We start from the raw sequence: 27,260 nt of genomic DNA on the forward strand, positions 1-27,260 counted from the left end.
TTGATTCAATAACTGAAACATACATTCATATTTAGGCATTCGTGGTACTTAATGCGTGCCCTGAAAGCAACTGAGTCCAGTCAGCAAGACACCGCGGCACCATCCCGGTCAGATTGAAATCTTCAGGGGGACTCTCTCCTGGTTAGTTTTGCTTGGCCGTTTGGGGTTCTGGTAGGAGAGTCTTACAAATACAACAATGAGGATAGTTCCTGGAATTGAAACAAAAAAGTTGCTATATTATTGCTTAAAATATGTGTAAAATGTAGTTAATATCTGATGCAATTGATGACAATCGACTACCACTTTTGTAAACCTTGCAGTGGTAGCTTAGAATGTGCTATTACCATTCAATCACTTTTGCCAGTCTCCACCATAGACTGTATATAAATATGGACAATGCGTTCCCACTCCCTTACATTGGTCAAACTGGCGTTACTTTTCCGGGGTTACGGGTGGCGCCATCTTTCGACTTTGAAGCCAGAGTCTGCGCAGTACGGTCTGAGAGTGGAGCCATGTGGAATCAATGACCTGACCACACTTCCACCAGACTCACTCGCGTTTTCGTTTAATTAATACTGTGCTCTGCTCTACCTCCACCTCCACCAGTTACAAAGAGATATTGGATTATACACTGTACTTATTTATTTTCTCCAACTCTCACCGCTTTACAGAGCGTTTGGCGTGGCAGCCAATTGGCATCATGAGATGACATCCTGTTTCTAAATAACTGAAACGAAACTCATCAGACTAACTGATAATTGACTAAGATTTGAGTATGCAGCAGCATTATACTAACTACCTAAAATGACACAAACCATCCTTGAAGAAAAATTATTTGACATGTATTTTTAGTTTGGTCCCATCCACTAACACGGAGGAGGTGGAGCTTATGACCTATACCGCAGCGAACCACCAGGGGGAGCTCTACTGGCTTTGGCTTCACTCTGAGGAGCTGTTCCATGACCATCTTTATTTACAGCCTATGGTCTCTGTGCTTACCTATGACTGCAAAGGTGCCAAGCAGAATCCCCACCGCAGACTGAATCGTCGGCATGCCCTCCAGCTGCTTGGCGGCCATTTTGCAGTTCCCTCTGACGTTGCAGGGACATACCGTCACTAACAGAAGAGGAAAATATGAAAACAAAAACAACTCCAGGGAATGTTTTTTTTTCTTCTTCTATTGCAGCTTACATCACTGCACTTAAAACAAATGAAGGATATATTTGGGAAGTGCAGCCAATAACTCTCATTATGTAAGAAATGCCTCGAATATAACATCAACATAACAACGGAACAAGAGCAACACGCTCTACACTTACACTCCTTATTCCCACAGCCATATGGTTTATCCAAACATGCGCACGATAAGTTATGTGCTGCTTTGTGTTATGTATATAAGGTGTCAGCGTGTTTGTATTAGGCCGAGCACAGTCTTTAGAGGGCTGTGTAATCACAAGGCTGGAAAAATCATTTGTAAAAGCCCCATTGCATCATTAATAAACAAGGACAGGGCTGCTAGGACAGGCTGGCACGCTGGGGTTGAGCTCTATCGATTATTCCGCCGCTCCTGTCCCACGGCCCTCCCTGGGTTGTCAGCAATACCTGGCAAGTTTATGAAGGTGCTCCTGGGAGGGGAGCTGCTGTCGGAGATGGTGAAGGGCACGGTGTAGACCTCAGGGGCCAGGTACGGGATGTTTAAGGACAGGTTGGTGTGAGTATCTGAGGGACAAAACACATTGTTTGTTGTTTAAGAAAGAAGGGAAGGAACAGACAAGAAGTATTTTGCGTTTTGCATGAATGTTGAAGTATTGGTTGTCATGAGGTTGTCTTCAAAGCTCCATATAACAAGTGTACGCAACCTGGTGAGCATATTTGGTTATTTTTTTTACCATTTCTTTTCTTCTTCAGTACAATATGTGTTAAATAAAGCTAAATGGTTTGTCACAGTCTGTAGCAGTCACTACACAAAATAGTTTACACCGTCGACTACTGGATTTAACCAAAAACCAACCCACACAACTGCACAAATCAACAACACATAGAGTGACAGAGACCGATGGAGCTGTGCATGGATCCCTTTGGAGTCTGCGACACTTCATCTTATCTCTGCAAATCAAGTCTAAAATACAAGCCTGGCTGCATGACGTAAAAAACCCCCCTGTGCTGCAGATACGCGTCTTATCGAGCTTTTTGAAGCCTTATCTGAGGGTCTTGCACCTTACCATCACTCCCCTTCATGTTCCATTTGTCGGCCAGGGAAACACGAGCTGTGCAGCACTTGCAGAGGTAGTTAACGTTGTGACGTGACACTTTCCATGTTGGATGTGTAACCACCTACCTAAACCAAAACTATTTTGGTCATTTAAAGTGTCACAGGCAGACTGGATGTATCACTTTTACGACTGTGACCCGTCTTCAAGAGTGGACATAAGTGGAATCAAGAGCATCATTAACTGAGAGCATTGAAAAAAAAAAAAATGACAGCCGAGTCTGAAAGACCTGGGATGAATGGAGATGACACGCACGCACACACATTTTCCTGAGAGGTTGTGTCTGTGTCACACGAACCATGCGACTCTACTGCAAAATTATAACATCACAAGTACTCATTTATTGGTACACCCATTACTGCCTGTGACCAGGTGCAAAGCACTCTGGGAGATTCCTCTTTTAGCCTCTATTAGCTGGCAGGAAACTAGCGGTGACGCCACAGAAATTACACAGAAGATATAATTACAGCTGGGCTCAATCAATACCAATAGGAACAGGGGAGTGAAAGGGAGAGATAAAAAAAAAAAAAAACCCGAGAGGGAAGTGGGTGAACAGTTTGAATGACTTAATGACAGACGTCATAGCTGTAAATAGTTGGCATTAAATGAGGCCGACACCAGCAGTTTAAAAATGCAGAACAGGATAATTGCGTTATACCTCCAGGCTCAGACAGGAACGGAGAAATTATGCACGGAGAAAACGTACCGCGGCAAAACATGCTCATCTTTAGAGGACCGATTGCTCAGTTTCTTATACTTTCTGTGCTTATGAATGGCATTTGACATGTTTTAATTCATATAATTCAAACTAGATGTCCACTTGCTGTATTTATAATCCAATTTTCAGTTCTGTTACAGTGCAAAAGCTTGTGGCTGGATGGCAACGACCTGTTACTTCCAATAAATTCCCTTCCCTAATCAATTATGTAAACATTTGCTGGAGTTTAATTAATAGAAAAAAAATATCCTTTAGTCTGAAGTTTAGATGAGAAATAACCCAGATCAGTGGTTGCTAAAATTGGCTAATATTTGTTGGCTGACGCTTATACCCATTATGCAGCACGCTGGCCCCTTTGAGACCATGTTGGCAACCGCAATCAGACCAAAGTACCTGGGCATAATTACAACATAAATTAAAAAGTCAAATTCTAAGAGAAACGTATTTATTATGAATCACGTTAATGGGCCTTGTTTCGACTGCATTTAATTTCAGCTTGTTAAAGCTACAAAAATCAGAGTAGAAAAGTAGAAAAGCTTCTCCTGAGAGTCCTACTTTCTCTCTTTCTCTCTTTTAACCATGAATCACAAGGCTTTTATACTTCATGCTGTGGGCTCACTGGGTTCACTCAGTCTACCTCAGTCACCTCACCATTAATAGGTGTTAGCTTCCAGTTACGTCGAACCGTGGCATCACTGCGGAGGGAGAAATTGAGTCGTCCTCCGTGCTGCGGTCCGTCGCTGTCCCGTGAAGCCAGCACCAGGGCTTGGTCCTCCCAGCGGGGCGTGCACAGGTACTTCCAGGAGTAGTCTCCGACCAGCACTGGACTGTTGTCGTTCACGTCCAGGATTTGAACAGTGACCAGGGTGGATGCGGATAAGGAGGAGTTTCCTAAATGAACAGAAGAGATCCTCATCACTGAAACATCACGACTGCTGAATTCTAAACTACAGACTGAATTAAAATACATAAGTCTACACTGAAAAGCAACAGTTACAAGCATTCTTATTAATTTAAAGATCTGATGTGAACCCTTCTGCCTTTTTTGTCCTCACATCATTATCAATTAACGAAAAACGCCACTGTTTCAGTCTTTTATTCACTATAATATATGTCAATAAGAAATAAACGGAACTGCTATTAATGGCGACTTAAGTGGTCTTGGCTAGCCACTACAAACAGCACTTATGTGTTGAGATACCTCATGAAAATGACTGGTCAGGATGGATGTGGTTTGAGCGGGAAGGTTAGACTTGATGTACGAACAATCAACTGGATGATTTAGTCAAATACACTGTGAATGAAGCTCTTCTAGATGTGTGGCTGTAAAGTGAGTTTAGTCCAGACCCTACGCAGACCCTAACGCCGTAGGTTCAGAGATACAAACATTTGTACAACTCGTCTCCGGTGAAATTTCAGCGTAAGTTGCTGTTGTTGAAAGTGAAGCAGGAAGTAGAAACAAAAATGAACCCAGTCTGGTGCCAGACTGACGAGCGCACAAGTATAAATGGCTTGCATCGGCGTAGGCTACGTGAGTAGGTTACACCACCTATGTCCCGTAGAGGTATAAACCACGCTTAAAGGTCCCCACGTAGAAACTGCACTCATAAAAAATAATGCAAATGATCTTACGTCCATCCACTGCAATGACCTCCATGGTGTACGTGCTGTTCTCCTCTCTGTCCAAGGCCTGCACGGTCTTCAGTTCACCGGAATACTTCCCTATCGAAAAGTATTTCTTGGTGTCCCCTTGAAGAGAATATCTGCTCAAAAAAAAAAACACGTGTGAACTCTGTAAACTCAGAAACGTGACCCCCCTCCCATGCTCCCGTCTGCCTGCACGCCTGAATCGTTTACCTTATTGGGTGAGAATCGGGGTCGTAACCTCGGATGGTAGCAATGACTCGTCCCGGTTCCTCTCCCTCTCTGACGGTCACCTCATAATGGCTTTGAGACAGGATGGGACCCTCGTTCACGTCGTCGACATAAATGGAGACCGTCGCCGTGGATGCGGGTCCGTATCTCCCGCGGACCAGAGCCACCGGATTCTGGGCGCTGAGCACCAGGATGTACTCGCTGTCACGCTCAAAGTCCAGCACCTTTGAAAACATGCACATCCAATCACACACAGAGTTTTAATTTCGAGGTATTTTTTTAGACACAAATAAAACAGATGTATAAAAGACATTTATAAACCTCAGCCTCAGTACCCGGGATGGTTTGGTCCACAGTGATGAGCACGACATTGCTCATGAAACATCCTTCAGAGATGCTGAATTTAGCCTTTAGCCTTGCATAAGCTATTTAAATAATCAAGACGGAAGTTGCGCTCATTCAATTTAGGTGAACTGGTCCTTAAATAGATTATTAATTTACAGACGGTGCAAAAAAAAAAAAAAAATTGTTGTAGACGCTCACAGAAATAGAGGAAATGAAACAAAGGAAAGGGACAGACAGTCTGAACGCAGCGTGTTGTCTTTGCCAGCAGGAGAGGGACACAGTCCAGTCCCACGTGTCCTGTCCCCTTATCTTATTTCCAAGGAAACCGGATTTACTGGCAGAGCATTGCAGCGTTTTCTAATACGATCCAGATTCTGTTAGTTACAGGCCAAAAAAACTGTTGATTCCACTGTGTCACAAATGAGACGTTTTCCACGATGCTGTATGTCTGCACCTGATATGTGACAATAAATATCCTCCATAACTCCATACATTATATTTTATAAAACTGTATGGTTTTAGAAATTGTGTATTTTATCATGGCCCCAACGCTTGGAGCAAAATTAAGAGTGCATATTTCAAGAGACGAGATTACCATAATCTGGACACTAAAAATAGTCCTGACCTGCTGACTTTGTTTGAGGGATTAAAAGCATAGTTTCATAGCAGGAGTAGGAAAGATTAACCGTGTAGTGCCTACTGTGCAGTCACACATTTAATGACTTTACAGCTCGGTTTAGAAACAAAACTCAAATAAATACGATTACTGCAATGATGCCATGCTTTGAAACCCGCCCTCGGGCTTGCATTTGTTGTCAGGTCTTTCCGCTTTTAAACGCGTTCTGTCTTCCCATAAAACACGACAGTGCCCGAACAGACACGGTCTGACATCATGCTGCTCTGGCTGAAAGTGTCTCCGTTGCCAAGGAGAAGAAACGCAAACCTTGGAGGATGGATGAGTGCTGCTCTTGATTGGAAGTGACGCACCGAAAACACTCACAGCGTGTATCAGAGCGCCAGAACATGTGCACGGACTCGGCGGAGGCTATACAGTCACTCGTTTGAACAATCACATTACTCAAAGACTCACAAGATGACACTGCTTTTGTTTGAGTTTCTGTGCCCCTGACGCGTGACTCATGCGCCAGCGAATTATTCTGACAAATTATTCTCCACCCAGCTTTGCCGCTACTGTGATACACAAAAACCCTTCAAAATGTGTGTCCAAGAGAAGCGTATACAATCTACTGTCTTATTTGTCCCATTCACAATTCAATAAATCACACTCAAAATTTTAATTAAAACTATAAGAGATGAGGTGACTTGCCGAGTCATGTAAGAATTATTTTTATTCTATGGCTTTGTCACTGTGCAGAACACCACTTCACATGTACACTGATCAGCCATAACATTATGACCACTGACAGGAGAAATAACACTGGCCATTTTTGTGACGATACAACGTTCTGCTGGGAAACTTTTGTGTTGATTTTACTTAGACATGTAGCACCCGCCTACACCAGACCAGGCACCCCCCATCCCCAGGGCAGTGACACTCCTTGATGGCAGCAGCCATCCCCAGCAGGATGCAGCCCGACACACTCAAAAACGCTTTGGGAACAAGTAAAAAAAAACAAAAAAACAGGAAGCCCCAGGATGTTGGCCTCCAAATTCACTAGATCCCAAACTGATCAAGTATCTGTGGGATGTTCCACAGAGGCCCCTCCCCTCAAAGGCCCCCCCTCTAACAACATCCTGTTGCCAGACACCACAGGACACCCTCAGAAGGCCCATGTCCATTCTCTGATGAGTCACAACTGTTTTGGAGACCTACACAATATTAGGAAGGTGGTCATAATGTTATGCCTGATCGGTGTACATGTACAAAATATTCACAATTATTACAGCTCAAATAACTTTACTACCACTGCATGATTCTGCAGAACAGAACTACTATGCCATACATTTAATTATATTATTCTAAGGCCAATTTCACATTCCTTTCTCTTTAACGGTTATTTATACATTTGATGTGACGTCTAACGCCAACAGTGCTTCCCCCACTGATTAGATTGTGCTCGCTTCTTCTACTTCATTATACATTTACCTCAAATGCCACCCTCTAGCCCATGTGGTAAACTGCCATTAGTGTCTGCTCGCACAATCTAATTATTCACTCGGCCCGGGGAGCGGTGTGTAATTTCTAATAAAGAAGTGTTTGCTTTCTGGTGCTGACCTCACAGCGTTAGTCGGCGATCTGAGGGATTTGCTGAGGTGCAGTGTTAATCCACAGGGGGCTCTGCTTGTGAAAGGCTCAAGGTTTAATTTGACGAAAGACGGCTAAATAAGCAACAGGATCGCACCGAGTGATGTCTCGCAAAGTCAATACGAGAGCTTTGAATAAAGCCACGCAGAGAGACAAAAAAAAAATTGCACCCGCCTGACGTCACTTCCAGAAATTACAGAAATAGAAGTCTTTATTTTAATCCGATATAGTACATCAAGGCCCTTTTTTTAGCTTCTGGACATCTCCTGCTTCATCTCAGAGGAGCATGTGCAACTCGCCGCTCAATCACATTTATCAACTCCCACAGAGAGGTTGAAAATAATAGGCTGTCTCCTGTTTGGCCCACTTACAGAGAGCAGACCATTACTGTATGCACACACACACACACACTCCTGCATGCATCTCTAAAACCCCCCCCAGCTGGATTACAGGAGGCAGGCGAAGGGTGATGCGCCCTGGGGACAGGAGAGATTATTGGGCTAAAACATTCCATTGTTATCAGGAGTCTATTTTTTATTTGAGGCCTGTGGGAGTGAAGTATTGACGTACTGTAATATTATTTCCAGCCTTTCTCTCTGTGTCTCACATGTGCACACTGCGATATTCGAATCGTGCAGTCGTAAAACGACTTTCATTTTACGTGACTGCTCTTCTGACATGGGCTACTTTAATTATCTCCTAGTCCTGCACACGCACCAGGCTGTCGCATTTAAAAGACGTCCTTGCCGTTAATATTTGTCCGCAGAGAGGAGAGGTTTGTTTGTGCTCTGTCACACCCTAAACAGGATAAAGAGAGCAACTAATGAGTTTAATCTGAAAGCTGATGTGCGTCAAGTGATCCGCTGTTCACCTTGGAGAGCACGAGTGAGACCTCATTGGTCTGTTTGTCCGTCGCCAAAGAGAAGACCTCCTCCTCGTTTCCGGACTCTAAACGGTAGTCCACCTGCCAGCTGTCCCCGCCCCGAACATCTGCGTCCCCCGCCAGCACAGCTGTCACCGTGGTGCCCACCGGGGCGTCCTCTGGGATGTGATAGGGTCCGTACTGATGGGGAGGAGACGGAGCGTGTGAGACCACAGAGCAGAAACAGCACATTTATGCAAAAGGGAGCCAGTGTGAGGAAGCATGAAGAATAAGAAGAAAGAGAGAAATGGCTTTTTTGCATTATATATTATTACATGCATGATGCAACGAAATTGCAAGAGACCCATCGGAACGGTGCTTTTAAGAAGAATAAAATTCAAACATGCATAAAAATCCCCCAAAACACTGTAGTGCATGCACTCACAAACAATCAGATTCACAGACAGAGTAAGACCAGAATTGTTGAACATCCTGTTGCATCCTTTCCTCCATCCAGTGGACATTTTCTGTCTTCTGGACATAACTGGATGCTAATTTTGAAGCCATTAAAAATAAGTGCTCACTTGGAGGAGCCATAATCATTGACGGATACTGGACATCGTTGTATTTTAACAACATTTCAGAATTTACAGCATCTCCAAATCATTAAATATTATATTAAATATGGACAGTGCCATGAAAGCTGAAGATTTTCTCGTCACCAATAAAAGTCACAGATGAGTGACTATCTAATTTTCCGTCGAGATGATATGTGACTACACACTACCATCTCGTCCTCCTGGTGTTAGCTGACCTTTCGCCACAACCCCCCCCCCCCCACACACACACACCCGTGTGTTTAGACAGCCGTTTAATCTGCCACTCGCTGATGTCCTCTAAGTGAAGCAGCCATGCCTGTGATCTGGCTGCCCCATCCGCAGGGTTGCTGAACCCTGTCCTGTCACCACTCACCTCCCACTTCACCCCCTATAGCGCTGCCTCCACATTGCCGTGGAAAAAGCTGCGCTGCTCAGGCGTGACCTGCTCAAGAGCATTTTTCCACCTCTGTGCTTGTGTGTGTGGGGGGGGGGACTGCGGCGGCGATTATCTGGGCGAGTGTGCGCTTGTTTTTAACGGCCTGAAAATGAGCGTCCAGTAATGCTTAGAAGACGGAGAGTGTCCGCTGGATGGAGGGGAAACGATGTAATGGAACACCATGATGGCCGAGGCTGTATAAAAAAAAAAAAAAAAATACAGCGTTTATCAATTCTGTCTACTTTAACCGGTCTACATCAACTGTTAATTTCAATGCAGTGCTAACTCTCCTTGTTCCAAATAATGTTCCTCCACAGGAAGAAGGGTGTCTGTGCACTCTCTCAGTGTCACTATGGTCTGACAGAGAGAACAGCCACATTATCACAGCGTGATGTCTCTCCCACGTAACTCCCAACCCTCGTCTCTTTTTTCCTTTTCTTTCCTCTCGTCTATTGTGTGGCTTTATGCGGGTGGAAGCGAGGGGATTTTCTCTAACTGCCTATCTTTAGCCTATTTTGCTTCCACACAAGGAGTTGTGCCAGACTGAAGGAAGCCACAGGTCCATTTCACGCTGGGCCTGTGAGTGCGGCATATTAATGATGCACTGCTATTCTGGATCGCCGAACAGAGCCGAAATGGGTGGTCTCGTAAAATTCCTGTGCAGAGGGAATGTAAATGAGGATGCAATAAAAAAATTAAAGCAATTATTTGTCTCTTTTGGAGACGCTTAAACCCCCATCGGGAGCCCTCTCCTGACATTAACTGATACGGATGTTTCTGTGCCGTCGTAATGGCTTCGACAACACTGATTCTTACTCAATTTCTGTCATGTTAATGCTACTGGATGGCCTTTTGCAGTCATGACGTCAATTTAGCTCTAAATAAATGAGTGGAAACTAGTCTCAGAAGAAAGCTTTATCAGATTGAACTCTGAAAAAAAAAAAAAACACTGTCCACTTAGAGTACAAAGAACCAAATAAAAACTCCTCCAATGACATGTTGTCATCACTATAAGCCTGAGATTAGAAGGCATATCTAGTTCCCCCGCCAGGAAAATTAGATCAGTGACCTGCAGAGCGCATTCAAAGTCCGCAGCCCAGTCGTCACTTATTATGGTCTGCCTTGTTTTTTTTTTTTGTTTTCATTGTTTATAATGAGCTAAGCAGATCGATGCATCAGCGGCGCGTCTCGGCATCCGTGCATGTGTGTCCGTTTCAACATGTGCCCTCGTACCTCGTGCTGGGAGAAGACCGGTGGGTTGTTGTTCTCGTCCTGCACCGTCACAACCACAGTGCAGGAACTGTTCAGACCTGCCAGGGACATGATCACAGCTTCTGTTAGTGACTCAGGGTCAGGCCTTCACACAAATAAGGAACTCTGAAGGAACAGCGAGTGCCACGTCTTGCCTCCATCGCACCCTGCGTCCGTGAGTCATGCGGGCCACGTAATCTGTCACCTCTGGGGCTAGCATATAGTACACATCTCCCGGATAATGAAGTATCAACTAGCTATCCACTAGCTGCCAAAGCGAATAAATCTTTGTCTGTGGCAATCGTGACAAAGGCTGCAACACTTTACATATTTACATGTGTTAATCCTTTGCAGAGTAACTGGAAATAACACTCAAAGCAAAGGAAATTAAACATCACAGTGATGTTTTTGGTGAAGACATAAAAGGGCTGTATAATGCAGGGTCACCTTTGGCATCTTCAGCGGTGATGGTTAGGGTGTACTGTGGTGCTGTACCCTCCATGCTGTCTGCTTGGACAGAGATGACCCCTGAGTCACGGTCCACTCTGAAGAGGGCCCGGGGACTCTCTGGAATTTGTCCGATTAAACGGTAGAAGATCCTCACGTTGTCCGTCTTGGGGTCGTCGTTGTCGGCTGCCTGAACCGTGAGGATTTCTGTCCCTGGGGAAAGATACAGCAGTGAGGAATAGCCCCCTGAGAAAGGCAGCAATTGTTTACTCACCCATATAACTTTGGTGTCATTTGGAGTCGTTCGGAAGATATTTAGATCCAGCGTAGTGCCGCGTATATCCATATAGTGGGAGTGACTGGGGCACCGAAATGCAGCCTCTAAATAACGTATTATCTGCCACGAAACTTGTTAATTTCACCAATATTTTGTTATGATACGCAAGTGCTATTCCCCGTTGAGTCTGGAGTTACCTGTTATCTATTCGCGGACGTGCAGTGATTTGTTGTTCTTTGGCCAACTGTTCCTTTCTCTGCCTCCGCATCCTCCTTTCAGTGAGCTCCTCATCCGTATGCTCTGGCTCAAAACGGTAAGGACGTCTATCATTAAAAACAAAGTCGTCGTCCACAACCTCAGAATCGGAAAAATATTAGCCATGTTGCAAAAAACTAGCAGTAGCAAATTACAGGTAAACAAGTCGACCGTTGCGGGTGCCCACGGCGCTCAGAGATGACATCATCCAGGTCAGAAGTCAGTAAGTCAATCTACAGACCCCGGATGATGATAACAGGTAACTCCGGACTCAATGGGGAATAGCACTAGCGTATCATAACAAAATATTGGTAAAATGAACGAGTTTCGCGGCAGATAATGTGTTATTTAGAGGCTGCGTTTCGGTGCCCCAGTCACTCCCACTGTATGGATATATGCGGATCTAAATATCTGACGAACGACTCCAAATGACACCAAAGTATGGGTATGGGTGAGTAAACGATAGTATTTTATGCCAGAAATAAGGTCCAGGTTGTAAAAAATGGTACTTCCCCTTTAAAGCAGGTCATAGTTTCCTCTGTTATTTTCTAAGTAAGAGTCACATGTGATACTTTATGGGAATATGGGAGGGCAGTTATAACAATAGCATTCTCATTTAATCCTCACTCAGCGATTCCATTTAGATTAACAGATTGTCCTGTCTAATTCATTTCCCAGAATCAAACCGTTTCAAAGCATCAACAAAAAAGCTTTTATGCTGGGCCTTGATCGTCACCACACACCATGTGCTTTTTATGAGAGCGGGGAGGAGTGACTGTACTTTCCCATCTGCTGGCAAAAGTCCCGAGCTGCTGTCACAAAAGGTATCTGGCACTCGCTCTCGAGTCTTTCATCGCTGTGTTTTCTCCGCCGTGCTGTGTAGCCAAAGTCCCATTACGGAGTAAATCTGACAGAATATTTTTCTTTAGATTGACTGCGCTAGTTCCGAACAGCTCTCCCTTGAGTCTGCTGTGATACATAAAAGCTGGGGCTTACCTCGAGCAGCCAGTTCCTTGACCACGGTATGGTACTGCGCCTGTGGAAAGGTGGGTCTGTTATCATTGGCGTCGCCCACCATCACCCGCAGCTCCACGGGCTTGGCAATCTCCCTGCCATCTGGACGCTCAACCACGATGCTGATTTGAAACTGACGAGGCAAAAAGAGAGAGAGAAAAAAAACAAAGAGCGGAGAACATCAGGTTATTTTGTTAGGTAGATGTGGTACGTACTGTACGTTGTGACCTCAGATCATGTGTAGCATCAAATTTATACCAAATACACTCCTATTCATATAATAATTGGTAATGACAATTCAGTGCAAAGGGCCCTCCAACAAAATAAATGGATGGATGGATGGAGGAGCATATCTTCATAATTCTGCACCTCTAGCAGATGGTGGCACAAATCAGTGCTCTATAAGCTCCATAATAGACAAATAGATGGAGTTGCATTCAGACAGGAGGCTTCTGCCATTTAGTGATTCCGAAGCACTTTTACAAATGATCAGTCATGTCTGAGTTAAGCTACACAGCTAAACAGCAATAAACTTATGTTTGCTGCACCTCTCCATCTTTATTTGCTGAACATACTGCATTTCGATCAGTGTATTCGTGGAAGCTTCTTATACACGTCAGTGTCTGGAAAACTGTTGTAGCATGAATATGAAATACACTGCTCAAAAAAAAAATAATTAAAGGAACACTTTGAAAACACATCATATCTCAAAGGGAAAAATAACTCACGCTGGATGTCATCCTGATGTGTTAGGAACTAAAAATGAAAATTAGCAACCTACAGAGGGCTGCATTCAAAGACAACCTGAAAATCAAAGTGACAATCTGATGTTGCACTGCGGCAACTCAAAATGGTACTTTTATAGTGGTCGTTTGCATTGGGCCGTATAAGTCGGGGCATGCTCCTAATGACACAACGGATAGTGTCCTGGGATATCCCCTCCCAGATCCGGGCATCACTGAGCTCCTGGCCTGTAGAGGTCTGTGTATCCCTCCATGGATGTGCCTCCCCATACCATCACTGACAAACCGTCAAACTGGTCATGCTGAATGATGTTACAGGCAGCATAACGTTCTCCACGGCTTCTCCAGACCCTTTCACGTCTGTCACATGTGCTTAGGGTGAGCTCATGTATGGAAAGCACAGGGCACCAGTGGAGGACCTGCCAATTCTGGCGTTCTATGGCAAATACCAATCGAGCTCCACAGTGCCGAGCAGTGAGCACGAGAGGACGTCGGGACCTCAGACCACCCTAATGAAGCATGTTACTGATTGTTTGGTCAAAGAAATTCACACCAGTGGTCTGCTGGAGGTAGTTTTGTAGGGATCTGGCAGTGCTCATTCTGTTCCTCCTTGCACAAATGAGCACTTACCAGTCCTGCTGATGGGATGAGGACCTTCTACGGCCCTGTGCAGGTCTCCTAGAGTAACTCAACCTGTCTCCTGGAATCTCCTCCCGAGACTGTGCCGGGTGAACCTTCTGGCAATGGCACATATTGATGTCCTCCTCCAGGAGGAGTTGGAATCTGTTGATCAATATCTCAGAGGTTTAATTGTTTTGAGGCTAAACTTTGATTAAGAGGTGTTCCTTTAGTTTTTTTTGAGCACTGAGCAATCTAAGTCTTTCATCTGCACAAGACATAAAGTGCATTGTGCTGGAAGCATGTGTCCTGACACTAATCACATCCACCAATGTAGCTCAGTTTATCTGTGTTGTTCTTCGGCCACTTGAGATTTGTGCCAGAATGTACTGTTCACTGAGCCAGGCAAAGCTCTCAGGAGCTCAAGTTGTGCACACAACCCCAAGAGTAAAATGCAAAAATAAATAAAAAAATTGACTAATCTGTTACCCACAAATAAGCATACTTCCCTTTGTCTAAAATTTGCTTTACAGTCCTAGAAGTAATGCAATAATTACTCTACCGTGGGCAGAATATGTCCAAGGAACAGAGCTGTGCTTTTCAGGTACTGGGTTGTTTCCTTAAAGGGGAACTACTGTTTTTTACAACCTGGACCTTATTTCTAGCATAAAATACAATCGTTTACTTACCTGTCTAAATGACTGGGGCACCGAAACGCAGCCTTTAAATAACACTTTATCTGCCACAAAACCCGTTCTTTTCGCCAATATTTTGTTATGATACGCTAGTGCTATTCCCTGTCAAGCCCGCAGTTACCTGTTATCATCACGGCAGATGCGTTATTTAGAGACTGCATTTCGGTGCCCCATTCACTCCCACTATATGGCTATACGCAGATCTAAATATCTGACGAACAACTCCAAATGACACCAAAGTTATACGGGTGAGTAAACGATCGTATTTTATGCTAGAAATAAGGTCCAGGTTGTAAAAAACAGTAGTTCCCCTTTAAGTGCGGTAGGGTTTAAAAAATAAACTGCACAGCTTCGTTGCAATCATGTGTATGATGTATCATATTAATAACATTAAAAAAAAAGGTTGTTTAGTCCCATTTAGTGCCATACAATCATTCACTTCGCGCTGTTCTTGTTTTGCATTTTGGATTCTTACTAGTGGACCAGTTGTCTTGTGACTTGAAACCACTGAATCAATTCATTTAAATACAGAGGACATAGTGAGGGCTGTGTAAACCTTGCAAGGCAACCTCTCCACGTTAGTATTGTCGCGCTATAGCGGAGTTCAAACAAAGAAACAAAGGATTCCGTGAGTGCAGCGCCTACATCACTGATGTTTAGACATTTTAAAGAGTAATCTTACACTGGAGTTTAATACAAAGCGCTGGGGATGTTTAGCTTGCAGCTACAGTACAGACCTGGTCTTGTGTCTCTCTGTCCAGAGGAGCGTTGAGATAAATGACTCCTTCTCTGCTGATGGTGAAGAGCATCTCTGGAAACTCCCCCTCCAGACTGTACTGTGCCTGACTTCCACTCCATTTGACCTACATTGACACACACATATAAAGACAAACAGCGTTTATCCACTTAGATATTTATAATATCTCCGCATGGTAGGCATAAATAAAACTCATCAAATGAATTGTAAATTGGCGCAGCGGGGAAACTGATATGCAGTGAACCATAATCTTAGAATGCCTTGCAACGCAGCATGTGAGATGTGTCAGTACAAAGCTAAGCAACCATTTGTTTACATGATAAGGAGCCAACCAAATGCACTGACAATGATGGGGAACAGGGAGCACGGCCAAAACTAACTGCACCGGCTGAAGGGGATTTTCCACTCTGCTTTACAACCCTTGACAGAGGGGCTGTGCGGAGGGACTGAAAAGGGCCCTAGCAGCCATCAAACAGCACCCAACAAGGACAGGAGCCCAGTCTAAGCACAGCTGATACAGACCCAGGGCATGTGCATCTCCTCAACTCACTGTCACACACTCCTACCTTGTTTTGGATATAGCTGCCCAAATGCAATGCTTTTATATACACAGGGCCGCTTCACACAGCTGACTGCCTCTCACTGTAATGGTGTGTTTTTAGACCTTTTAAGAAGCATAATTAATGATCACTGACGGACGATTCTATAAAAAGTTATACACAAAACATCTATGAAATCATCTGTTTTGATTTCTTCAATGTTTGCTGAACACACCGTCTCCCCCTCACTGCTCGGGTTTAAGACGCACAAAGAGTGGCTAGCGTCCGCGTAGCTACGTGATTCTCTAGGAAGCCCTTTGGTGTGGAGAGGCTAATCAGCTGCGAGTTCAACAGTGTCGTTGAGATGATCTGCGTTATACCCCGAAATCAGAAGGTGCCACAATATCAGAGCTGATAATGGCTGACCAAAGATTTATCTGTTACTAATTTTTTTAGTTAAAAGATTAAAAGATTTTTAAAGGTGAGGATTTGCTTTCGGTGCAATTCGTAATTTGGTGTTTAGTCAACAAAACGAGGAATTTAAATATGCTGCACGAAATGAAAATAATGATAATAAAAATTATTAATAGATCTACACCGATCAGCCACAACATTAAGACCACTGACAGGAGAAGAGAATAACACTGACCATCTTGTGACAATAAAATGTTCTCCTGGGAAACTTCTGGATCTGGCATTCATTGGTGTGGATGTTACTTAGACATGTAGCACCCACCTAGACCAGACCAGACACCCCCACCCCATAGCAATGACACTCCTTGATGGCAGCAGCCATCCCCAGCAGGATGCAGCCTGACACAGGCACACACACAAAAACGCTTTAGGAGCAACTAAAAAAAAAAAACATGAAGAACAGCACAAGGTGTTGACCTGGCCCTCAAAGACCCCTCCCCACCATAGAACACCCTCAGAAGGCCCATGTCCATTCTCTGATGAGTCACAACTGTTTTGGTGGCACAAGGGAGACCTACACAATATTAGGAAGGTGGTCATAATGTTATGTCTGATAAATAATCACTGGATGGACACTAGAAGTTTAAGAGCAATACTCCAGTTTGCAAGTTGCTCCTGTTGCCACCAACAACACCCTGGGGAGACATTGCTCACGAGCCAGTCAACTGACCAGAGAACCACTTCTGTATTAGTTTAACGCGTATTTGTCACAGCCAAAATATTGATTGTTCTCGATGTTTTTCGCTTCGCAGCATGAGATCACCTCCGATGACTAACGTCAGGCTGAGCACCACCTTGATGCGAGTGTTATTTGTAATACTGAAAACTAATTATGAGGCTGTGACGAAGGTTCCAGGGAGGCTCGGACTAATTCCACAACAAACAACCACATTTCATCTGACTGTGAAAACTGACAATTCAATGCTGTTAAGAGCTTTGACTCGCTCATTCACTCATCCGCCGAGGCCTCTCTCCCACTCTGATGTCTCAATAGATTGCATTACAGGGCTCGAGTAGTTCAACTGATTGCATTACATAATCGAAGTTTTTTAGGCGGTCAGAAACACGCAACAGATAGCAAATTAACCTCCATAGCCTCAATGACGCAAGTGGTGATAACAAACGCCTGGATTTCGTATTTACAAATTTACAACCAGAGCTTGTTTTGACCAGACTGTAGACTATATCAATATTATAGCCGACCTTTACACGGAGAAGGATTACGGCGGGAACTGCATAAAGAATGCGAATCAACGGATTGATCTGAGCATCTGACACGCCACGGGAGATGTCAACCTTTGTCACAGCTCAGTGACTGTGGACATGACTGCTCCATTTAGCAGACAGCAGGGGAGGCGGAATCCAGAGAGTGGGTCCTTGAACACGACTGTCTCTGTATGTGTCACAGCAGCAGTTAGTCCCAACCGCCTACTGGGCGCAGCAGTGCCATCGCACCGTCGTGGGCGAAACGAGGCTTCCCCTATGTAAACACCGCGTAAGCCTAATCCAGTTTTGGCGATTTAGATTTGGGATGAGGACAAATGCGATTGTCTAACGAAATGAGACAGCTCAGGAACAGAACGGCAGAAGCTTAATTTCTCACCCTCTTACCAGATTTTTTTTTAACACACAAAGGGAATCTGGTCTTTGAAATACTTCCAGACATCATGATTTACATAAATTTTCATTCAGTCATGCATCTTCTGTAACTGCTTGTCCTGTGAAGGGTCGAGGGGTGGCTGGAGTCTATCCCAGGTGTCATTGGGTGAGAGGTGGGGTACACCCTAGACAGGTCTCCATTAACCCTACCTAATTTAGAATCACCAGTGAACCTAACCAGCATGTCTTTGGACGGTGGGAGGAAGCTGGAGTACCTGGAGAGAACCCACGCAGACACAGGGAGAACATGCAAACTCCACACACAAAGGCCCCAGATGGCCTGGATTTGAACCCAGAACCTTCTTGCTGCGAGGCATCAGTGCTAACCACCACTGTGCCGCACTATTTGTCAATATTAAATAATAAAAATCATTTTTACGGTGTATTATACCGTATCAAACAATCCCCCAAGACAAAGAGATCGACTTTATCGTAGATTTCAACTGGCCTTTGAAAACATGACCACGAATAATTAATACATCCAACGTGCCCACACTTGTGAATCCACACATTTTCAGTGGGTGGAAGGGGACGCTTGGAACAGGAGAGATGAGAGGCTGAGGGCGAGTGTGGGGGAGGTGGGAGAAGACAAAGGAGGAGGAGGAGGAGGAGGAGGTGGGGTATTGTGATGTACCTCGTAGTAGCCACGACGACTCTCAGAATCACATTCGGTTCATCATTAAAATCAGCGCCACAAAATTTAATTCAATAAAATATATGTTAATTTATTCATCTTCTATACCCGCTTATTCCTGTCAAGGGTCGCGGTGGTTAAAATATATATATATATTATTTTTTTTATCATGTGACTGTATATTCAAGTAACAATAATTTGTTACAAAATGTCTGAGGGCTTTTGAAGTATTTATAGCCATGAGGCTTATACGACTAATATTACAACAACCAAAAGGTTAGACAAGACCAGGGATGGATACTAATATGAGAACATGAAACAAGAGACAATATCCAAATTTTGCTTTAAGAATATGGATTTCCAGCTTTAGACTCAGAAACGTGCCCATATCTTCATAAATCACCACATTGTAGTTTCCTTTGGGTTGCTCCATTAGCCATTTTCAAATTTCTATTCCAATGACCAATAATTTAGACTAATGCCTAATCTTGCCATTAATTGTTTTGATGAATGAATAATTAATTTTGCTCATAAAATGCCAGAAAACGCCTTTCACCAAAGTTCCGCACATTCCAGGACGATGTCTTCAGGTGTTCTGCCAAACTAACAGGTCAAAACAGATATTCGGATATAAGATATTCGGTTTACAGTAGTATAAAACAAAGCGTTACAGATGAAGGGCTGAATAAGAGAACTGACTTAAATTACATTTTCTAAATACAGTTGCAAAGTAGTCTGTGCAGACTGATTAATGAGATTTAAATTAGAAGTGCTTAGAAATGTGCTTAAAATGAATAAATAACAATGACTGTCCGTAGAGTTGGACCATGTGTAATACCCCGGAGAATGGTGGTGAATGAGTGAGTGATTATGTGAGTTAAAGTGACTCAGTCGGGAGCTAGCCTGAAAGGCTTCATGGCGTTCGAACGGCATCAATAATTTAGCTTTTGGTCACTTAGTCCGTCCCCCGAGGCTTTAAAAACAGCAACTTGTAATCTGATACCACTTTGTCCAGTGCACGCTATTGACACTGTTTGTTTTATCGTATTATGATATCACGGCTAAAATTGCATTAAGAATAATATTTGCACTTACGCCAAGCTGTTTCCATGATGGACGCTAAAAAAATCCAATAAGTAAAAGTGGTTTTATTGTAGGTGAGTGAAAACAATTCAGGAGCTCAAGCGGTGGGTTGGCGTCCAAAAGGTTGGTTGGTGAGAGGTTTCGCTGCCTCACCTGTGAGATGGGAATGGGGTAAGGTCCAGGGAGGTTCTCCTGAAGTCGCACAGGGTCGGGTGACGCCCAGGTGTTTCCGGTCACCTCAACGGTGACGATGCCAGCGGTGAAGAAAGCGTTGGCCTTCCCAGCCATGTCCTTCACCATCACCGAGAGCTTATAGCGGCCGCACATCTCTGGGTCCAGAGTAGAGGCTCCTGGAGGAAGAGAAGAATATTTTTCAGGTTCATTTCAGATGTAGCCCCTCTTACAAAAACATTGACATGTATGATGATGTGATATGTTGCAGTCACTGCACCGCAGAGGCCCGGTGACTCAAGTTCTGCAAGGGAAAATAACATCTTTACATGCAAACATCATATAATAGTATAAAGGTTTACGGAAACCCAATCGTGACTACACTTTCCCAGATAAATGAGACATTGCACACATTTTATGCAAAGTTTAACATTTCCATACACTCCTAAGCCATCTCAGTGCTCTTTTAATTACTTCATTTGCATTTTCTTGCATGCCTGATGTAGGAGACCTGCGATAAAAAGCTCACTCCCAGAGGCAATCACAACCATCAACTCCAGCTGGCTCGATGTTAAGGGAGAAAAGTCAAGGAGGCAATTTGCACTGCCGCCAGCCATGTGGAGATCAGCGGCGGCGTGGGCCGCGAGGGACCGGACAAGTGTGAAAGTTATCCACCGTGACAAAGGTCAATACTAGAGCTACGGAAATAGCAACGGCACGCAGGAATGTACTGTAAGTGTGTGTGTGATGGCCTAAAAGAAGTATCAAGGGCCAATATAATTACAGCACTCAGTATCACGGCTCAATATTTATTATTTTTATATGTTAGTCCATATATAACTTGAAGTAAGACATAGTCACATGCCTCAAGGCAAGGCTTCTGCAGGATTTGTCCCATTTTGATCCTATCTAATCAACCATGAAAAGTAGGTTCACATCTCTGTCTAGCTCCCCAGTCCTGATTTAAAGAAAAAAAAATAATCTATATAAAAATCTTTGAGTCTGATGAGAACGTACTTCAGGATGTAGGTAAACAGGTTTACTTGTCAATGATTAAGAGAAGATCACCACAATCTTTGAGGGTTGATAGTAAAATACAAAGAAAAACAGAAAGGCCAGGTTGCAGTTGGTAAAACTACAAAAAAGAACTACAAAATGTTGTAGAGAAAGAGTTGTAAAGAGTTCAGTTCTACTGTCTAACAAAAGAAAAAAATACACTTTCATCATCACTTTGAGTAAATGTAGAGAATACAATAAACCGTTCACAATCCAAAGCGTGCCACAAACGACGGTGCTTCTGTTAAGACTTGGGCGTGGATGGCTGCCAGTGCAACTGACCTCACGACGAAAGGAAGCAACAGGATAAATGTAGAGATACACCGATGAGCCACAAAATTATAACCAATAACAGGAGTAAAGTGAATAACAATGACCATCTTGTGACAATTCAATGTTCTGCTGGGACACGTCTGGACCTGGTGTTCATGTGGATGTTACTTAGACATGTAGCATCCACCTAGACCAGACCAGACACCCCCACCCCATAGCAATGACACTCCTTGATGGCAGCAGCCATCCCCAGCAGGATGCAGCCTGACACAGGCACACACACAAAAACGCTTTAGGAACAACTAAAAAAAAAAAAAACATGAAGAGCAGCACAAGGTGTTGACCTGGCCTCAAAATTCACTAGATCCCAATCTGATCAAGTATCTGTGGGATGATCCACAGAGGCCCAAGAGAGACCTACACAATATTAGGCAGGTGGTCATAATGTTATGCCTGATCGGTGTATATGCTGATACCAATGTGCAAAGTTAATTTGAGATGAAAACAAAACTGTCCTGCGTTCTGACCTTATGGGTCGGGACTGACCTTCTTCAGTGAGGGAGACCTCTCCAGTGATGGAATCGACGAAGAACATTTGGCTGGAGGGGATCCTGGGCGTCTGCTCCATCAGGCTGAACCTCAGGTCAGCGTGGGCCGTGTTGCGATCGTCACGATCCCGCGCCTCCACCTGCATGAATGGGATCCCTGAGAGATACGAGTGACATAGAGTACAGTGGAATAAAAGGGGATGGCAGAAGTCTCCCTGTTTCCAAACTTCTCAAAACATGTTAATTATTATAAAAAAAAAAAAAAAAGAGAGAGAGAGAGATTGTAGGCTGTGCTACTTAGGAGTCATCTGGTTCAAGTAAAGTGACCTGTATGTCCATTTTAGAATAAAAGACAATGAGACAAGATGTTATTCAAGACTGACGTATGCAGGTGCACGAAAGAAAAACGCATGAAAGATGATGTAGTTTGCTAAAATTAAACACATAGAAAAATAAGGATTCAAAGAACCATAAATAAAATACATTGAAGCCATTTTATCAGGAACAGTTTGCAGTAAAATGTTTCACAGTGTAATTGAAATTGAACTGTTCCCATTTGCCACGTCAGTGATTCTATTAATACCGACGAGGCTGTGGGTAAACTGTAGCTTCCAGGGACACATTACGCACGTTCTACCCTGTTGAGGGGGGAACATTTTTTTAGCAGATATCAAAATAAATTAGCCTGTGTAATACCGGTGGCACCAGAGCTCAAGGTTCTCGTACCTTTCAGAAGGCCCAGCTGCACGCTGCCTCTCATGCTCTCCTCTATGAAAGCAGGCACGTTGTCGTTCTTGTCGATGACACACACTTCAACGGTGAAGCTCTGACGGTGCACCGATGTTCTGAAGGACACCTGAGGCACAAAAACGTGGCCTGTGAGTATCTTTGAAATGCGTGCACTGGAACCAGCATGCAGCCTTCTCATAAGAATCCAATAAGTAGTCTTTATACGTTATTGAATATAAGTGACTCAGATGACCCTATGATGAACAAGTACATAGTATCTGATAAGTCTGAAATTAATTTAAGTATTTATGACAGCTATTAATGACCTAAAAACACATATGGAAAATTGTTATCACAACCTTTATATGATACACTACCTGCAGAGAGTAGGATGGTTGCTTCTCCCTGTCCAGTGGTTTAAGGGCATACAGAAACTGGGCATCAATTCCAAATATCCCCTCATCATCTCCCGTTACTACCAGGTCACTGTAATTAACCGGCAAGCTGTGGAGCTGTACACAGGAGAAGAACAAATGTTGTGATTTTTTGCGTTTCTTTAACAGCAAACCACATTCATAAGTGATAAGATGAGATAAAATAATCCTTTATCATTCATTCATCTTCTGTAAGTGCTTGTCCTGTGAAGGGTTGCGGGGGGCCTATCCCAGCTGTCATCGGGCGGCCCACGGCCAGTTTAGACTGACCAGAGTACCCGGAGAGAACCCACGCAGACACATGGAGAACATGCAAACACACAGTTCTGAACCCTGAACCTTCTTGCTGTGAGGCATCAGTGCTAACCACCACGCCACTGTGAAATCTTGACTAAGTGGAAATAAAACAGCTCCCATTATAGAGTTAATGCAAAGTCCTTTACAGTGGAGTGATGACGGCAGCGTCCTCATACATCTTCAACCTTGAGTGGTGCAGAAGTAAAGTGTTGAGAAAAAGAGACAGATGCTATTTTGGTTTATGTCTTCTATTTGTGCCAACAGAGTGACGCAGGTCTCTTCACTAATATCACCGATCACCAGACCAGATCAACCGGGTGAGACAAGATGTTTTCATTTTGAATGGCTTTGTCTTATAGTTACCCATTAAAAAAATAAAGTTTGCTGATTGGCTTGTGAGGATCCTTCAGTGGATTTTGATCGCTCTCATTGGCAGGATTTTGGACGTTTATCACACTTTTCAATCTGTGTTTGCTGTTTAGACTCAAGTTAACCCGTGTCTCACATTAATATTAGGCACTTTTGTGGGATTTACGGTTAAACTTATAAGCTCCACATTGGGTGATCTCCAGTTGCCCTAATTGGTTATACTTGGATATTATAAATTTCAACCCTAGAGTGTGTTGTGGGGCACAAGAAGACTTTTTCAAAATTTTTAATTTTCATGTGGAAAATCATGATTAATGAAGTTACCATATGTGGTTCCTTGCCCTTAAGGAATATATTTGGACCATTAGAACTTAGTGTAAGTGCTGATTCAGGCACTCGTCCACATACACATTATCACATTAGACAACATTAGGACACTTCTTCCTGGTACCTAATAAAGAAATTACGCTCGGTGTTCATGCAGAGGTGGACCTTGCAGACCACAGTTGACCATTTGAGGATGTAGCCTTGATCTTTGCTGATTGGCTGGGTGAAAACCACATGCTTCTCGACCTCACCGAGAGACACGGGGATGCAATTTAAAATGTGTGCAGAAGTTACAATATATGGTTCCTCGCCCCATAAAGGGTTGAAGTTTAAGAGATCTGAGATCCAAGCAAAGGAAACAACAAACTGTCTTTAAAAATGCCTTTTTTTTTTTCATTTGCACATTTAATTCTTCTCGATCGGTCTTGATCTTTTCTTTCCAGCTACAAGTAATTATTGTGCAGGGGTTTGGTGTCAGAGGTTTTCTTACTTCTGGAAAAGAATCCAGACGTCCAGGTTTCTCCTCTCTAAATGTGTATTAATCCTCTTCTGAATAGTCCCCAACAGATTTTTGCTGATGTTTGATTGAGACTTGCTAAAAACTACAGTGCACAGGAAATTTAAACTACAAGTTTGTTACAAAATTTCAATTTATTTCAATTTTCTTATTTGCCGGCATCCTGGCCTTCAACTTGTCTGATGACCAAATCAGTTTTGTAACAACCCTACGACCCTGCAATAGTCAGCAGACGTGCTTATCCTGTGTTGGTAGCCTCCAGGTTTGGATGTTTTCAATTTCCTAAATAAAGCTTCCTTTAAAGCAAAAATATCTCAAGATTCAGACGTCCACATTTAGAGCCACTTCTCCTTCGCGGTAGACGAATAAAAAACACCTGAGGCTCTTTTGTGATCTGTCAAAGTTTGCAAAATGAATCGTTCAATCAGCAGAATAAGTGGAGTCCTTTTCATGAAGAGTTTTTACCTCGAACAAGTCAGAAGCAATTATTGCGCCCATTCCGTTTATAACACAAAGTGAGGGTTATTATCCTCCATTTGGGCCATTAACAAGCTATTTTTGATTCAGCCTAGTGCTAATGACACTCGCTTCGACCCAGAGGACTGAATGTATGACTATGTTTCATACAATATGATGATGATGACGTCACGAAGCGGCCAATTAAAGTGCCAGATACTCATGCTGCTGCACAATCCAGAGGACGCCTGAGTGACATGTACGGACAAAACACCCCACCTGCCACCCAGCTGGACTCGCCGCAGAGGCTGGATCTGACGCCTGAAAGGCATTGTGAACATGCCCATTACGGTGGAGTGATGACGGCAGCCTGTTCATACATCTTCAACCTTGAGTGCAGATGAAAAGAGTAAAAAAAAGAAAGAGAGAGAGAGACAGATGCTATTTTGGCCTTCTATCTCTGCCTATAGAGCGACGCAGGTCTTTTCACCGTATCACCAGTCACCAAGGGATCAACAGGCTGAAAGAAGATTTTTGAATGGTTTGATGTTAGTTAACCGTTAAAAAAAATGAAGTAAGTTAGAATTTACTGATTTGGCTTCTGAGGATCCTTCAGTGGACTTTGCATTAACTGTAATGAAACACTGAAAGGTCACTCTCATAGGCAGGATTTGGGACATTTATTACTCTTATTGATGTCCATCTAGACTCAAGAGTTAACCTGTGTCTCACAGTTACACGTATAAGCTCCACATTAGCTGAACTCCAATTGTCCCAAAGTTCGAGCTCCCCGCAAAGGCAACAGCAGGTTGCTTTGAATTCTTTAAAAATGTCAGTTTTTCATTTGCACATTTCATTTGTCTTGAGGGGCGGCATGCGTGGGGTGTATTGTCCTTTATTTATCAGGGCTAATGGGCTGCTTTCTTTTATTTTTTCTCTCACTTACAAGTAATTATTGTGCAGGGATTTGGTATCAGATCAGCAACTCTCAATGGGGATTATTATTATTATTTTTTAAAGAAAATACTGTTCTTATTGCATATGGAGAAAAACACAGGACCACACAAGGATCGACAAACTGATCAGAAAGGCTGGTCACGTTTCTGGCGCTGGGTTGGACGTTTGTCTCAGTGAGGGACAGCAGGACACTGGACAAACCGCTCTCCATCATGGACAGTCCATCTCATCCACTACACCAGACGATAGAGGGACAGCGGAGCTCATTCTCCAACAGATTGATCCAGCTCTGGTCCCACAGTGAACGCTACAGGACTTCATTCATACCTTAGTCTATACAACTTTACATTAAACTCACCTTTTTGTAACAGATAACTCCATGTTATTAATGTTAGTGGACATTATTGCACCTTACTATCATTCCTATCTATATAATATATATTCTTCCGTCATTTGCAACTGAGCTACTGTAACCAAGCAATTTCCCTTGTGGATGATTAAAGTCTATCTCAGTCTAAGTCTAAGTCTAATTTATGGTTTAAGCTGTGCTTTCAGTTCTTAGCTTAATTTCAAACGGCACTTGGATTTTAACTGATGGTTTCTTACTTCTGGAGCAGAATCCTGAAGTCCAGGTTCCACCTCTCAAAATGTATATTAATCCTCTTCTAAACAGCCCCCAACAGATTTACCACCATTCACTGATGTTTGAATGTGCACAGGAAATTAATGAGCCGTATAAACTGCATGTTTGTGACAAAATTTAAAATTCAAATTTTCTTTTCTTTTTTTTTGGGCTGGCATCCTGGAACTTCAGCTCGTCCCCAACACACAACACGCGGTTTAGACTTTAATTTTAATTGTAATAAAACCTCCTACTTAATTACACACTTTTGTGGGGTTTCCAGTTAAACGCGTGAGCTCCTACTGCTGTTGACCGTTTATATTATATGAAATAAAAGGTTAAGATTGGAGGTTTAATGCCTCACACATGAGCACAAGAGCAACATTCATTTGGTGATTCCAGCAAACTGAACATGTCTTACCTTGGCTAGATACCACGGGAAGATACCATCATAATTTTCGGGGACTCCAATTTTAACGTTTGCCCCGGAGCACGGTGCAAATGAGTGAAACACAGCCAGCTGTGAAACAAAGTACTGTTATATAGTGTATCTTGGTGGAGTGGAGATGCAGACATTTGCTCTTACGATTCAAATAAATGAAGTGTGCTTATGGGAAAAAAAATGAAAACTCTTACTATGATGAGAGCTGTGATGAGCACTGGTGTTTCTCCTCTGCCAGCAGCCAT

General features: G+C 43.3%; 1 protein-coding gene across 1 annotated transcript; it reads right to left on the reverse strand.

Annotated features, from left to right (window-relative positions):
- On the reverse strand, nt 1–27,260 carry cdh16 (cadherin 16, KSP-cadherin; the record flags this gene model as incomplete). The annotated part of the gene is made up of 17 exons (XM_084541875.1): nt 1–209; nt 1,000–1,116; nt 1,603–1,719; nt 3,640–3,879; nt 4,621–4,751; nt 4,846–5,087; nt 8,346–8,537; nt 10,605–10,681; nt 11,070–11,282; nt 12,598–12,748; nt 15,409–15,534; nt 19,971–20,167; nt 21,864–22,022; nt 22,592–22,721; nt 22,972–23,106; nt 26,995–27,093; nt 27,210–27,260. The coding sequence occupies 17 exons, from the start codon at nt 27,258–27,260 to the stop codon at nt 109–111; spliced, it is 2,478 nt and encodes an 825-aa protein (XP_084398001.1). The 3' UTR covers nt 1–108.

Source organism: Chelon labrosus (genome assembly GCF_963514085.1).
Source record: "Chelon labrosus genome assembly, chromosome: 3".
NCBI lineage: Eukaryota > Metazoa > Chordata > Actinopteri > Mugiliformes > Mugilidae > Chelon > Chelon labrosus.